At 38.8% G+C, this 17261-nt stretch overlaps 1 protein-coding gene across 5 annotated transcripts in view; it reads right to left on the bottom strand.

Annotated features, from left to right (window-relative positions):
* Positions 1 to 17261, bottom strand: part of PRRG1 (proline rich and Gla domain 1) — a 157013-nt gene that overhangs the window by 105505 nt on the left and 34247 nt on the right. For all 5 annotated transcript variants that reach the window (XR_005214624.1, XM_037822218.1, XM_037822220.1 and 2 more), the window contains one exon: positions 9579 to 9628. Coding sequence is in view for 4 of the 5 variants with exons in the window: in XM_037822217.1 (XP_037678145.1) it covers positions 9579 to 9628 (50 nt within the window). In the remaining variant the exon portion in view is untranslated. The remainder of the gene's footprint in view (positions 1 to 9578; positions 9629 to 17261) is intronic.

The following is a 17261-nucleotide window of genomic DNA, read 5'->3' as shown; positions in this document are numbered from 1 at the left end:
AGAAACAATAAAAATATAGTTGTTCAATAAGGACAGCAATGAATAAATGCCACTGCTCTCTTTGATTGTTCTTTAGTTCTCAAAACACATTCACATGCATTACCACATTATGCCAACCACAACTCCCTGAAGCTAGAAGTGCAGATACCCCACCTCAGAGATGAACAAAAAGGCTCCAGGGTTTGATCAAGGAAGAAGAGAAAGAACTTGAATTCAGGCCTTCTATCTCCATGTCCAGTATTTTTCTCACTATACTATACTATCTCTAGTTTCTCTCTGAGGTTCTTTTAAGCACTCTGATTTTATGATCTATGTTGATTAGAAGTATTTATGAAGCCACTGCGTTGACTGGTTAATACTAAATTAATAATCAAATGACAATAAATTTATCTATTGTTCACTGCCCTTAAATAGCCTGATGAGAAAGCAAAAAGAAATACAAGAGGAGGCGGGGCAAGATGGCAGACTGGTGAGCTGTATGTTTTAGTTACAACTCCAGGAAAGCAGGTAGAAAGCCAGGAACTGCGTGGACTGGACACCACAGAGCAATCTGACTTTGGGCATACTTCATACAACACTCATGAAAACGTGGAACTGCTGAGATCAGCGAAATCTGTAAGTTTTTGCGGCCAGGGGACCCGCGCCCCTCCCTGCCAGGCTCAGTCCCAGGGGAGGAGGGGCTGTCAGCTCCGGGAAGGAGAAGGGAGAACTGCAGTGGCAGCCCTTATCGGAAACTCATTCTACTGATCCAAACTCCAACCATAGATAGACTGAGACCAGACACCAGAGAATCTGAGAGCAGCCAGCCCAGCAGAGAGGAGACAGGCATAGAAAAAAAACAACACGAAAAACTCCAAAATAAAAGCAGAGGATTTTTGGAGTTCTGGTGAACACAGAAAGGGGAAGGGCGGAGCTCAGGCCTTGAGGCGCATATGCAAATCCCGAAGAAAAGCTGATCTCTCTGCCCTGTGGACCTTTCCTTAATGGCCCTGGTTGCTTTGTCTATTAGCATTTCAATAACCCATTAGATCTCTGAGGAGGGCCCTTTTTTTTTTTTTTTTTTTTTAATCCTTTTTTCTTTTTCTAAAACAATTACTCTAAGAAGCCCAATACAGAAAGCTTCAGAGACTTTCAATTTGGGCACATCAAGTCAAGAGCAGAACTAAGAGAGCTCTGAGACAAAAGGCAATAATTCAGTGGCTGAGAAAATTCACTAAACACCACAACTTCCCAAGAAAAGGGGGGTGTCCGCTCACAGCCATCATCCTGGTGGACAGGAAACACTCCTGCCCATCGCCAGCCCCATAGCCCAGAACTGCCCCAGACAACCCAGTGTGACGGAAGTGCTTCAAATAACAGGCACACACCACAAAACTGGGCATGGACATTAGCCTTCCCTGCAACCTCAGCTGATTGTCCCAGAGTTGGGAAGGTACAGCAGTGTGAATTAACAAAGCCCCATTCACCCATTATTTCAGCAGACTGGGAGCCTCCCTACACAGCCCAGCAGCCCAGAACTGCCCTGGGGGGATGGCACTCACCTGTGACATAGCACAGTCATCCCTCAACGGAGGACCCGGGGTGCACGGCCTGGAAGAGGGGCCCACTTGCAAGTCTCAGGAGCCATACGCCACTACCAAGGACTTGTGGGTCAGTGGCAGAGACAAACTGTGGCAGGACTGAACTGAAGGATTAGACTATTGCAGCAGCTTTAAAACTCTAGGATCACCAGGGAGATTTGATTGTTAGAGCCACCCCCCACTCCCTGACTGCCCAGAAACACGCCCCATATACAGGGCAGGCAACACCAACTACACACGCAAGCTTGGTACACCAATTGGACGCCACAAGACTCACTCCCCCACTCACCAAAAAGGCTAAGCAGGGGAGAACTGGCTTGTGGAGAACAGGTGGCTCGTGGACACCACCTGCTGGTTAGTTAGAGAAAGTGTACTCCACGAAGGTGTAGATCTGATAAATTAGAGATAAGGACTTCAATTGGTCTACAAATCCTAAAAGAACCCTATCAAGTTCAGCAAATGCCAAGAGGCCAAAAACAACAGAAAATTATAAAGCATATGAAAAAACCAGACGATATGGATAACCCAAGCCCAAGCACCCAAATCAAAAGACCAGAAGAGACACAGCACCTAGAGCAGCTACTCAAAGAACTAAAGATGAACAATGAGACCATAGTACGGGATATAAAGGAAATCAAGAAGACCCTAGAAGAGCATAAGGAAGACATTGCAAGACTAAATAAAAAAATGGATGATCTTATGGAAATTAAAGAAACTGTTGACCAAATTAAAAAGATTCTGGACACTCATAGTACAAGACTAGAGGAAGTTGAACAACGAATCAGTGACCTGGAAGATGACAGAATGGAAAATGAAAGCATAAAAGAAAGAATGGGGAAAAAATTGAAAAAATCGAAATGGACCTCAGGGATATGATAGATAATATGAAACGTCCAAATATAAGACTCATTGGTGTCCCAGAAGGGGAAGAAAAGGGTAAAGGTCTAGGAAGAGTATTCAAAGAAATTGTTGGGGAAAACTTCCCAAATCTTCTAAACAACATAAATACACAAATCATAAATGCTCAGCGAACTCCAAATAGAAAAAATCCAAATAAACCCACTCCGAGACATATACTGATCACACTATCAAACACAGAAGAGAAGGAGCAAGTTCTGAAAGCAGCAAGAGAAAAGCAATTCACCACATACAAAGGAAACAGCATAAGACTAAGTAGTGACTACTCAGCAGCCACCATGGAGGCAAGAAGGCAGTGGCACGATATAGTTAAAATTCTGAGTGAGAAAAATTTCCAGCCAAGAATACTTTATCCAGCAAAGCTCTCCTTCAAATTTGAGGGAGAGCTTAAATTTTTCACAGACAAACAAATGCTGAGAGAATTTGCTAACAAGAGACCTGCCCTACTGGGGATACTCAAGGAAGCCCTACAGACAGAGAAACAAAGAAAGGACAGAGAGACTTGGAGAAAGGTTCAGTACTAAAGAGATTCGGTATGGGTACAATAAAGGATATTAATAGACAGAGGGGAAAAATATGACAAACATATACCAAAGGATAAGATGGCTGATTCAAGAAATGCCTTCACGGTTATAACGTTGAATGTAAATGCATTAAACTCCCCAATTAAAAGATATAGATTCGCAGAATGGATCAAAAAAAATGAACCATCAATATGTTGCATACAAGAGACTCATCTTAGACTCAGGGACACAAAGAAACTGAAAGTGAAAGGATGGAAAAAAATATTTCATGCAAGCTACAGCCAAAAGAAAGCAGGTGTAGCAATATTAATCTCAGATAAAATAGACTTCAAATGCAGGGATGTTTTGAGAGACAAAGAAGGCCACTACGTACTAATAAAAGGGGCAATTCAGCAAGAAGAAATAACAATTGTAAATGTCTATGCACCCAACCAAGGTGCCACAAAATACATGAGAGAAACACTGGAAAAACTAAAGGAAGCAATTGATGTTTCCACAATAATTGTGGGAGACTTCAACACATCACTCTCTCCTATAGATAGATCAACCAGACAGAAGACCAATAAGGAAATTGAAAACCTAAACAATCTGATAAATGAATTAGATTTAACAGACATATACAGGACATTACATCCCAAATCACCAGGATACACATACTTTTCTAGTGCTCATGGAACTTTCTCCAGAATAGATCATATGCTGGGACATAAAACAAGCCTCAATAAATTTAAAAAGATTGAAATTATTCAAAGCACATTCTCTGACCACAATGGAATACAATTAGAAGTCAATAACCATCAGAGACTTAGAAAATTCACAAATACCTGGAGGTTAAACAACACACTCCTAAACAATCAGTGGGTTAAAGAAGAAATAGCAAGAGAAATTGCTAAATATATAGAGACGAATGAAAATGAGAACACAACATACCAAAACCTATGGGATGCAGCAAAAGCAGTGCTATGGGGGAAATTTATAGCACTAAACGCATATATTAAAAAGGAAGAAAGAGCCAAAATCAAAGAACTAATGGATCAACTGAAGAAGCTAGAAAATGAACAGCAAACCAATCCTAAACCAAGTAGAAGAAAAGAAATAACAAGGATTAAAGCAGAAATAAATGACATAGAGAACAAAAAAACAATAGAGAGGATAAATATCACCAAAAGTTGGTTCTTTGAGAAGATCAACAAGATTGACAAGCCCCTAGCTAGACTGACAAAATCAAAAAGAGAGAAGACCCATATAAACAAAATAATGAATGAAAAAGGTGACATAACTGCAGATCCTGAAGAAATTAAAAAAATTATAAGAGGATACTATGAACAACTGTATGGCAACAAACTGGATAATGTAGAGGAAATGGACAATTTCCTGGAAACATATGAACAACCTAGACTGACCAGAGAAGAAATAGAAGACCTCAACCAACCCATCACAAGCAAAGAGATCCAATCAGTCATCAAAAATCTTCCCACAAATAAATGCCCAGGGCCAGATGGCTTCACAGGGGAATTCTACCAAACTTTCCAGAAAGAACTGACACCAATCTTACTCAAACTCTTTCAAAACATTGAAGAAAATGGAACACTACCTAACTCATTTTATGAAGCTAACATCAATCTAATACCAAAACCAGGCAAAGATGTTACAAAAAAGGAAAACTACCGGCCAATCTCACTAATGAATATAGATGCAAAAATCCTCAACAAAATACTTGCAAATCGAATCCAAAGACACATTAAAAAAATCATACACCATGACCAAGTGGGGTTCATTCCAGGCATGCAAGGATGGTTCAACATAAGAAAAACAATCAATGTATTACAACACATTAAAAACTCGAAAGGGAAAAATCAATTGATCATCTCAATAGATGCTGAAAAAGCATTTGACAAAATCCAACATCCGTTTTTGATAAAAACACTTCAAAAGGTAGGAATTGAAGGAAACTTCCTCAACATGATAAAGAGCATATATGAAAAACCCACAGCCAGCATAGTACTCAATGGGGAGAGACTGAAAGCCTTCCCTCTAAGATCAGGAACAAGACAAGGATGCCCGCTATCACCACTGTTATTCAACATTGTGCTGGAAGTGCTAGCCAGGGCAATCCGGCAAGACAAAGAAATAAAAGGCATCCAAATTGGAAAAGAAGAAGTAAAACTGTCATTGTTTGCAGATGATATGATCTTATATCTAGAAAACCCTGAGAAATCGACGATACAGCTACTAGAGCTAATAAACAAATTTAGCAAAGTAGCGGGATACAAGGTTAATGCACATAAGTCAGTAATGTTTCTATATGCTAGAAATGAACAAACTGAAGAGACACTCAAGAAAAAGATACCATTTTCAATAGCAACTAAAAAAATCAAGTACCTAGGAATAAATTTAACCAAAGATGTAAAAGACCTATACAAAGAAAACTACATAACTCTACTAAAAGAAATAGAAGGGGACCTTAAAAGATGGAAAAATATTCCATGTTCATGGATAGGAAGACTAAATGTCATTAAGATGTCAATTCTACCCAAACTCATCTACAGATTCAATGCAATCCCAATCAAAATTCCAACAACCTACTTTGCAGACTTGGAAAAGCTAGTTATCAAATTTATTTGGAAAGGGAAGATGCCTCGAATTGCTAAAGACACTCTAAAAAAGAAAAACGGAGTGGGAGGACTTACACTCCCTGACTTTGAAGCTTATTATAAAGCCACAGTTGCCAAAACAGCATGGTACTGGCACAAAGATAGACATATAGATCAATGGAATCGAATTGAGAATTCGGAGATAGACCCTCAGATCTATGGCCGACTGATCTTTGATAAGGCCCCCAAAGTCACTGAACTGAGTCATAATGGTCTTTTCAACAAATGGGGCTGGGAGAGTTGGATATCCATATCCAAAAGAATGAAAGAGGACCCCTACCTCACCCCCTACACAAAAATTAACTCAAAATGGACCAAAGATCTCAATATAAAAGAAAGTACCATAAAACTCCTAGAAGATAATGTAGGAAAACATCTTCAAGACCTTGTATTAGGCGGCCACTTCCTAGACTTTACACCCAAAGCACAAGCAACAAAAGAGAAAATAGATAAATGGGAACTCCTCAAGCTTAGAAGTTTCTGCACCTCAAAGGAATTTCTCAAAAAGGTAAAGAGGCAGCCAACTCAATGGGAAAAAATTTTTGGAAACCATGTATCTGACAAAAGACTGATATCTTGCATATATAAAGAAATCCTACAACTCAATGACAATAGTACAGTCGGCCCAATTATAAAATGGGCAAAAGATATGAAAAGACAGTTCTCTGAAGAGGAAATACAAATGGCCAAGAAACACATGAAAAAATGTTCAGCTTCACTAGCTATTAGAGAGATGCAAATTAAGACCACAATGAGATACCATCTAACACCGGTTAGAATGGCTGCCATTAAACAAACAGGAAACTACAAATGCTGGAGGGGATGTCGAGAAATTGGAACTCTTATTCACTGTTGGTGGGACTGTATAATGGTTCAGCCACTCTGGAAGTCAGTCTGGCAGTTCCTTAGAAAACTAGATATAGAGTTACCATTCGATCCAGCGATTGCACTTCTCGGTATATACCCGGAAGATCGGAAAGCAGTGACACGAACAGATATCTGCACGCCAATGTTCATAGCAGCATTATTCACAATTGCCAAAAGATGGAAACAACCCAAATGTCCTTCAACAGATGAGTGGATAAATAAAATGTGGTATATACACACGATGGAATACTACGCGGCAGTAAGAAGGAACGATCTCGTGAAACATATGACAACATGGATGAACCTTGAAGACATAATGCTAAGCGAAATAAGCCAGGCACAAAAAGAGAAATATTATATGCTACCACTAATGTGAACTTTGAAAAATGTAAAACAAATGGCTTCTAATGTAGAATGTAGGGGAACTAGCAATAGAGAGCAATTAAGGAAGGGGGAACAATAATCCAAGAACAGATAAGCTATTTAACGTTCTGGGGATGCCCAGGAATGACTATGCTCTGTTAATTTCTGATGGATATAGTAGGAGCAAGTTCACAGAAATGTTGCTATATTAGGTAACTTTCTTGGGGTAAAGTAGGAACATGTTGGAAGTTAAGCAGTTATCTTAGGTTAGTTGTCTTTTTCTTACTCCCTTGTTATGGTCTCTTTGAAATGTTCTTTTATTGTATGTTTTCTTTTTAACTTTTTTTTCATACAGTTGATTTAAAAAAGAAGGGAAAGTTAAAAAAAAAAAAAAAAACAAGGAAAAAAAAAAGATGCAGTGCCCCCTTGAGGAGCCTGTGGAGAATGCAGGGGTATTCGCCTACCCCACCTCGATGGTTGCTAACATGACCACAGACATAGGGGACTGGTGGTTTGATGGGTTGAGCCCTCTACCACAGGTTTTACCCTTGGGAAGACGGTTGCTGCAAAGGAGAGGCTAGGCCTCCCTATGGTTATGCCTAAGAGCCTCCTCCCGAATGCCTCTTTGTTGCTCAGATGTGGCCCTCTCTCTCTGGCTAAGCCAACTTGAAAGGTGAAATCACTGCCCTCCCCACTACGTGGGATCAGACACCCAGGGGAGTGAATCTCCCTGGCAACGTGCAATATGACTCCCAGGGAGGAATGCAGACCCGGCATCGTGGGACGGAGACATCTTCTTGACCAAAAGGGGGATGTGAAAGGAAATGAAATAAGCTTCAGTGGCAGAGAGAATCCAAAAGGAGCTGAGAGGTCACTCTGGTGGGCACTCTTACGCACACTTTAGACAACCCTTTTTAGGTTCTAAAGAATTGGGGTAGCTGGTGGTGGATACCTGAAACTATCAAACTACAACCCAGAACCCATGAATCTCGAAGACAGATGTATAAAAATGTAGCTTATGAGGGGTGACAAGGGGATTGGGAAAGCCATAAGGACCACACTCCACTTTGTCTAGTTTATGGATGGATGAGTAGAAAAATAGGGGAAGGAAACAAACAGACAAAGGTACCCAGTGTTCTTTTTTACTTCAATTGCTCTTTTTCACTCTAATTATTATTCTTGTTATTCTTGTGTGTGTGCTAATGAAGGTGTCAGGGATTGATTTGGGTGATGAATGTACAACTATGTAATGGTAATGTGAACAATCGAAAGTACGATTTGTTTTGTATGACTGCGTGGTATATGAATATATCTCAATAAAATGAAGATTAAAAAAAAAAAAAAAAAAAAAAAGACATAACGCTGAGCAAAATAAGCCAGGCACAAAAAGAGAGATATTGTATGTTATCACTAATGTGAATTCTGTGAAAAATGTACAATGTTTTATACTGTAGAATGTAGGGGACCTAGAGATACCAATTAGGGGAGGGGGAATGATAATCTAATAAGAACAGATAAACTATGGAGGGTAATCTCAATGTTATGGGAATGCTAATGATTATGGTTTGTAAACTTTCTTGGATATAGTAAGATCATGTTGGAAGCAATAGAGTTATTTTAGGTTTTTTTTTTCTCTTATTCCTTTGTTTTCTTAGGGGTTGTTAATTTTCTTGGGGTATGGTAGGAACATGTTGGAAGCAATGTAGTTATTTTAGATTATTTGTTTTTCTTACTCCTCTGTTTGGACATGGTTTATTAATTTTCTTGGGGTATGGTAGGAACATATTGGAAGCAAAGTAGTTATTTTAGGTTATTTGTTTTCCTTAATCCATTGCTTTGTTTGAAATGTTGTGGGGTTTTTTTGGTTGTTGTTTGCCTGTTTGTTTTTAATTTTTTGATAAACAAAGTTAAAAAATTGAAAAAAAATCAGTAGAAAAATGGGAGTAAAAACTAAATGACAAATAGGGTGGGATGGGGGGATGGTTTGGGTATTCTCTTTTCACTTTTATTTTTTATTCTTATTCTGATTCTTTCTGATGTAAGGAAAATGTTCAGAAATAGATTGTGGTGATGAACGCATAACTATATGATCATACTGTGAACAGTTGATTGTATACCATGGATGACTGTATGGTTTGTGAATATATTTCAATAAAACTGAATTAAAAAAAAAAAAAAAAAAGAAATACAAGAAATTAGCGTAATGGTTCTTAATGCCGGGCTTTAACAATTTAAGGAAGTCCAAACCATTTATAAATCAATCTCACAGATGAATTTTTTACTACTGTCATTGGTTGCATAGTTGAGTCCATTTTTTTCTTTGGCTTATTTTACAATCAACAAAGATTAGAACCTATTGGAAACATAAGGGTAACTCTGCTAAGAGATGTAAAGAAGCTGGGATTAAGGCAAATCCATAAAGCACCAAGCTTACTGTACTGGGAGATGTCCAGAGAAGAGCAGAAGACAAGAAAAGACCCTTGTCAGCGAGCAATGTGTAGTCTGTTAGACTTTCTCTGCAAAGTCCTGCTTCAGACGAAAACTTTCTGACACTAGCAAGAAATACAATTTTAGTTGTCACAGAATTACTTTGGGCTGCAAATGTAATTTCCTGGCCACAGTGGATTAATACGGAGAGAGTGTAAATTATTTAGAAGCAAAGAGAAACTTACCCCTCCCCATTTTTCTCGTGGTCTCCAGCAGGTCCCTGGATGATGATTCCCTGTACAAAACACAGCACATACACACTGTCAGATTCACAGAGGCTGGGTCACTGCATCAGATAAGCTCCATTAAAGCTGATGTGGTCAATGTGGGCATTTCTTTTTAGTGCATTCCAGTCTTGTTCCCTTACATAAATGTTTTCTCCATCACAAACAGATACCTAACCTCAGAGGACAGAAACATGGTATTCTGGGAACACGGACTCTATATATCAACTTGCTATGACCTTCTTTTCCTGGCAGTAGTTTCTGCCCTTGCCAAATAAAACTCACGAAATTGGCCACACTCTTATCTCTGAAGGCAGTATAGCAACAAAATAATGATGGACAAAAAATGCCACAAGGCCCAATTTTAACAAGCTATTAGCTTGCCTGTCCCTGGCCTCCTCTTCAACATCATTCTGTGACAAATCCAATACCCTTTATTGTGTAACCTTTTCCTGAACAGTGTCAAACAGCAGTTCCCCTAATCAAATTATCCCTGAAGCAAAGCAGCCCACAGAGTTATCCTCAATAAAAAGCATGAATCAATGAGCATGAACTACTGACAGCAGAAACTTTAGAGAAACAAAAAACATACTGCAAATTCAGGAGGAATGGTAGGAGCAGCAATTCTGTTTTTAAAATATGAAAAACATATATGCACACAGAAGCTAATTCATATCAACCCTTATTTTTCTACAGGGTTCAATTAGAGCTACCACACATTTTTTGTTCACCTGCCATGTTCCCAACATTGAGCTACAACCCTGAGAGATAGAAGTATAAGACATAATCAATTAGGAATTTATAACCTACTTGAAGTTAAACATCAAACAGAGTCAATCGGAATAAGTATTAGAGCCCTAATAACTAGATGTGTGACCCTGGATATATCATTTTCTATCGCAAATTCCTTGCAAAAGGAGGGGGCTGAACTTAAATGAATGTTCCCCACAGCACCCTCCATGGGATGTTAAGAGGTATATTATTCAAAAAAGGTTCTTTGATCAAATAAGTTGAGGAAATGTGTCTTAAGTTTAAAAAGGTTTCTTTATTAGACGTTTCAGAGCCTTTAAAATGCTAATGAGCAATGTGACAAAAGTATGCAGTCTCTCAACTTATTTGGCCAGAGCCCTTTTTTTCTAAGCATTTTTCTCAGGTCCCCTATTCTTTGGAGCTCAGTTTGGGAAACTGCACAAAAGATAAATGCTTAAAGCCTCTCACAGATCTGAAATTCTATTATTTTATAATGAGGTATTAATTGTATGGAACAAAGTTAACATGAAATGAATCAAGAAAGAAGTCAAGGGGCTGAATTCTCAGAGAATTTCAGAGCAGACAGGGACTTTGGAAATGATCTAATGGTTTCTCATCACCCCCCACCCCCATTTTAAAGTGTCAGACATCCCTCAAAAAACCTTATGCAGCACACCAATATATAAGGCAGATTAGGGAAGAAACCTTCAGGTTGAATTTGGGTAGAGGGCTGGAGTCCCACCCACTGGGATTTCTGCTTGAGACAACTTGGATATACCTTATCAGAAACCAGTGCCATAGGAAGCAGAGTTTGAAATCCAGTGATTCCTGACCCTTTAGAGGAAGGTATACTGGGAGGCCTTTAAGAAAGAGCTGGAACCCTTACACATATTCACAGGAGGGTCCTTCACCTTTCCCAAGTATCATTTCAGTTTTAACTGTAACCCCTCCAAATCAGATAAATAAAAAAAATTACACAAATAGAATAACAAAATCTTTCTCACGCCATGAAAAACCCCAAGAAAGATAATGCACTAAGATGTAATCCCTGTACAAACGAGAAGCCACTCAAGGGTTCAGCAGAGGAGAGATAAAGCTAAATTTGGATTTTAAGAAGGTATCTCTGGCAGCAGTGAGGAAAAGAAATTTGAGGAGTCAGAGTGGCTTGACCTGGGAGAGAGAGATCAGAAATGCTAGGTAAGTCTGGCAGGACTTCTTGTATTTTATTTCTTGTTTATTCTTTAATATTTAATAAAGTCTGTTGGGAAAGAATCAAGCCTATCTAAGTTGTGTTAGGGGGAACCACAAAGGAAAGAGCTGCCAGGCTTGGGCCAAGAGTTTCAAAGGGGAATTTTCTCTTCAGAGGTCAGCATGGTGGACACATCAGGAGTGAGAGGCAGATGTCTTCCAGGGGATAATGAAACTAAGAAGAAAAAAATCAATACTATCTGTTAGCCACCTCACCTAGTTTTCTAGTAGTAAAGTTCCAAAGATCAGAATCTTGTTTCAGAGAAGTTTCCTTACATCAACGTGGGACTCAAGGCCTACTGCCCATATGGCTGACAACCCTGTGCTGGTTTGAATGTATTATGTTCCCCAAAACGCCATTATCTTTGATGCAGTCTTGTGTGGGCAGGAAACGTATTGGTGTTGATTGGGTTGGAGACTTTTGATTGGATGTTTCCGTGGAGATGTGATCATTCAACTGTGGGTGAGATCTTTCATTGGATAATTTCCATGGAGGTGTGGCCCCGCCCACTCAACTTGGGCCTTGATTAGTTTACCTGAGCACTATATAAGCTCAGACAGAAGGAGCAAGCTTGCTACAGCCAAAAGGGACACTTTGAAGAAAGCACATGAGCTGAGAGAGGAACTGCAGTTTACAGAAACAGTTTGAAGACGGCTGTTGAAAGTAGACTCTTGCTCCGGAGAAGCTATGAGAGGACAAACACCCCAAGAGCAACTAAGAGTGCCATTTTGAAGAGGAGCTGAGGCCTAGAGAGGAACATCCTGGGGGAAAGCCATTTTGAAACCAAAACTTGGAGCAGACTAACAGAGGTTTTCTGGACACCATTGGCCATCCTCCAGAGAAGGTACCCGATTGTTGATGCCTTACCTTGGACACTTCATGGCCTCAAGACTGTAACTTTGTAACCAAATAAACCCCCTTTATAAAAGCCAGTCCATTTCTGGTGTTTTGCATTCTGGTAGCATTAGCAAACTGGAACAAACCCCTAAACTCTCCAGTCCCAGACTGCCTCCCTGCTTCTTCCCTGTCATCAGAGTTTAGCCTACCCTTTCCACTCCGATCCCCTGCTGCTCTATTCTCTTCTTTCCGTGTATGTGTGGGTGTTAGTTTTTATACTTCTACAGAGTACTCTTCACTCTTGATTCTTTTCTGTTTCTCAATCAGGTCCCTATCCCCAATTAAACACTACTTCTAAAGTAAAGGCAACACGCTTAAAAACAACAACAAAGCAGGTTTTAGCCAGACATTAGGAAATCTAAATAAAAATCACTATTTCAAGGATTTACCCAGCCTGGCATTAAACATTCTATACAATCAGGTCCCATCTTCCTTAACAGTTATATTACCCTCCAATAAAACTGGCCTCTACCCATCCCTTAAATATGTTTTGAACTGTTCCAACTCTATGTCTTTGCTCTATTCCTCTCCATTACCTATACCTACAAAAATTCCATTCATCCTCCAATCTCAATAGTGAAGTCTTTCCTCATTACCTAAACAGGAAGTAATCTGGTTTTCCTTTGAACTCCCATACAATATGGAACTTAGATGCTACCTAAGGCAGGTGAGCATACCTTATAATAGCTATCAGACTGTCTAAGAGGGGCAAGCAATATCTTCTATACCTGTGTCTAGTTTGCTCATACAGGGTACTAGATCATTCCTACTGAGGATTTGCCCTACACCAACCAGACTTAGGAGAAGCTCTCTTACCAAGCATGTTCAGGACACATGTTTGCCTAAGTTTCCATTACTATAGATCAGTGCTTCAAGCTCCAGTCATTCACATGCCACCTTAATCAATTTTATGATTTTGCTAAATCTATTACTGTCTACACTAAATTAATGTTTTTTCAATTAAGTCTCTATCTCTCTCTCTGTGTCTGTCTGTCTGTCTCTCTCTCTAAGTATCCACTTTAGCTTTGTCCTATAAAACAGTATGTGAAATCACAGGTTTGATATGCTATGCATTTTTTCTAAAGCATATTAAAATAGATAGATATCTATTAAACTTTAAAACTTTTCCAGGTTCCATCTAGTTATTTTGCATAGCACAAGCAATACACTTTGTGAAACCATATTAATTTCTTTCTTTATTCAATCCAAAAATATTTGACTGCCTTTTATTTCCCAGGCATTGTTCCATGCTTTAGGGAAATGATTCTCAAGGGGGCAATTTTCCCCCCAGGGGACATCTGGCAATGCCTAGAGACATTTCTGTTTGTCACAACTGGGGAAGGGAGCTCCTAGCATAGTAGGCAGAGGCCAGGGATGCTGCTAAACATCCTACAATGCACAGGTCAGCCCCCTATAACAAAGAATTATCTGACCCAAAATATCAATGACATTGAGAAACCTTGCTTTCGAGAAACAGTGATAAACAAGAGATAAATCCCCTGCTTTGTTGGAGCTAACAATTCAGTGGCACAATGCTATCTTCTAATATATTCAAATAAGATTCAGCAGTCTACAGTTCTCAGGATTCATTCTCTGTAAGCATTTCTTATATATGGAAGTCATGCTGGCACTAAGCATATCTCCAATACAATGGCCTCTTAAATAATGGCAGGTTACATACATCCCAACAAGGAGTTCCACCAACAGGAACTCTGCCCCCACACATACCTGGGCCTGAGGCCTGCCCTATCAGTTAATAGCTATCTGACCGTGAGCAAGTTATTTAACCTTTTTAAAGCTTTGATTTCTTCATCCATAGTGGAGCTAATAGTAGCCCTAATCTCATAGGCTTTTGGAGAGAACAGTTAGAACTGTTCTTGGTAATGGGAAATGCACAGTAAACAGGACTTCTGAGAATAACACAGATTTGGTTTTCCCCAAAACGTCATGGTTCAAACTGGTTCTAGTATTTATTTTCTAGTTGGTCAGTCTGGTTCAATGCATTAAATGTAACTATTATTATTAATTTTAAGAAGGAGGGCAGTATTAATGCACATTTTATGATGCACATTTTTAAATTAAAATTTGATTTTAACGTTGCAGCTTTAGTTGCATTTACTATTTAAGTTTGGACTGCGTACTTCCAATTTTCTAAGAGCTTCCTTTCCTATTTTTAATGTCCCTACATGCATCCCCACCTCATGTCCCAGCCTTCCTGTGACATTCACAGATTTCAAACTCCTAATCCTGGTAGTTATTCTTCTTCCAGTAATCCTTTGAGATGCAATTATATCTAACTCTTTATTAGTTACCAAACCCTGTATGCTACATTTTAATTAGTAGAGAAGCACTTCTCTGTTGGCTTTGCTTTTCAGCCACATGGCTCTCTCATGGCTGCTTAGGTAAGTCATTCACTTCACTGTCTACCACTACTTTCAAACATACCCTCACTTTGACTTCTGGCTACCCCACTTAAGGGCTTTGTCATTTGTAGTCTCACGCTCTAGATCCCAAGGTACTTCTAATTTTTAAGGGCAAGGGGGCCTAAGGGCCACATAGCATCCTCTAAAGGTAAGGTGCTCTCTGTAGTCCATTCCTTCCTCATTCTCTCTCTTAAAGCCACAGCTCTCTTGGGCTGCCTAAGGGCTCTTTCGCAAGAGATGGGTTTATTCTACTAGACCAACTGAGACCATCTCTCCTTCCTCTCCAATTCCATGTCCTTCAAATAATAAAGATTCAACTGGTATTTGTTATATATCTTCTATAATAAGGCAGTTTCACATATGTCATCTCATCAGTGCTCCCAATAGCCCTAGGAGGTAGGGACTATAATACCTATTGATAAGTGATAAAACTAAATTTCAGAGAAAGTGACTCACTCTTGCTCACATAGCTAGTAAGTAAGAGCATCCCAGAATTGTTTTTCAACTTATCAACATATTTACATCAAAATTGCTCATATCTTAACTGTATAGCTTGATAACTTTTCACATACATGCCTGTGTAACTGGCATCCAGATCAAGATTCAGAACACATTCCAGGGTTTTAAGCTATGGTTTCCGACACCAAGTCCAGTGCTCTTTCATTCATAAAGTCATTCAACAAATATTTACTTACGGCTTACAACATTTCAGTAATGTTTAATAGTGAGTTAAGACAAATGTGATCCCTGCCCTAAAAGAACTTAAGAGTCTAAAAAAAAGTAAATAAACAAACTTAAGGTATTAGAGGAACTTAAAGACGTTCAGTATGGCTTCTGCATGACAAGCAAGAGACAGGGTTGGAGACAGAGATAAATGGTCATGTCATACAGGGCTTTACTGGCTGGTAGAGTTTGGATTTTATTCTAAATGCAGCGGAAAACCACTAAATAATACTCTGTATTCATAAAACAACCTATTCCCTCAGAGTTTGCTTAATTCTCCTATTACCCAAAGCTTTAGGCACTTAATTTGTGCCATTCACATAACTAGGCATGTATAAATATATGCATATTTACAAATACAACAATTATCATAAAGGCTCGATATGCACATCCATATATACACATACACATACATACATACACGTTGTTCTTCCCAGGTGCTATAAACCAGGCAGCACCAAAAGTGCTTCCAGATATTGCTGGATTTGGGTATAGTAATATGTAACAAATTCGGCACAGTCATCTTTTCAATTTAAATATACTGTGTGTCTACTCAAATACACACTGTGCTTACTACATGCCTAGATGCTGGGGATATAGCAGTAAACAAATCAGACAAAAATCCCTGCCCTCATGAAGCTTACAATACAGAGGGGAAGAAAGAATTAACCAAATAAACAAGTAAAATATATAGCATATAAATAGTGATATACAGTGGTACAAAACAAAAAAGGAAAAAAGGCAGGAAAGAGGGATGGGAGTTCTTTAAATAATAATGGTATCTGTGTAAGACAAGCACTTCTGTTTTCATAATACTTATTTTTTACCTGTTTAACAATGACACAATTGTTGGTATGCACCAGGAGTCAGCACACTTTTTCTGTAAAGAGGCAGAGAGTAAATATTTTAGGCTTTGCAGGCCATATGATCTCTGTTGCAACCACTCAACTCTGCTGAGGTAGCCCGAAAACAACCACAAACAACATGTAAAAGAATGTGTGTGGCTGTGCTCCAATAAAACTTTATTTACAGACACTGAAATTTGAATTTCATATAATTTCCACGTGTCATGACTGTCATGACTTTTTTTTCAACCATTTAAAAATGTAAAAAACATTCTTAGCTTGTGGGCCACACAAAAACAGGCGGTGGGCCATTATCTGCCAATCCCTGGTGTATACAATGAAATGACTTAATTTTCATAAATCAGAAAGATAAAAGAAATATCAGAAAGCTCAGCATAAATATTATTGAAACACAAAGATTCAGGACCAATACAAACAGCTATAAAATCTCTGACTTTCAAGTTAGAGATATTAATTTTATATGACAGTAGGACTTATATTTCAAGTGTATAATAAAATATTAAAGATAATAGTATAACCATCTAAATAAATCATGCTAAAATTATAGAAGTATCTCAGTGAATAAAAAGACGTCATCACAAACTATATCAAGTAGTCTAAATGCCCTATAAATCACTTGATGAAGTCAACTGTAATCCTCCAGCAGAAATAGTTTATTTCATCTACAGTGATGTTTCAATTATCGCGTCCATCCCAATAAACCCAAGTCAATATATCCAGCCTCAATCTTTCCCCT

The sequence above is a fragment of the Choloepus didactylus genome, chromosome X, assembly GCF_015220235.1.
Source record: "Choloepus didactylus isolate mChoDid1 chromosome X, mChoDid1.pri, whole genome shotgun sequence".
Lineage (NCBI taxonomy): Eukaryota > Metazoa > Chordata > Mammalia > Pilosa > Megalonychidae > Choloepus > Choloepus didactylus.
The sequence above is the reverse complement of the archived record's forward strand: the minus strand, read 5'-3'. Positions and strand labels throughout refer to the sequence as shown.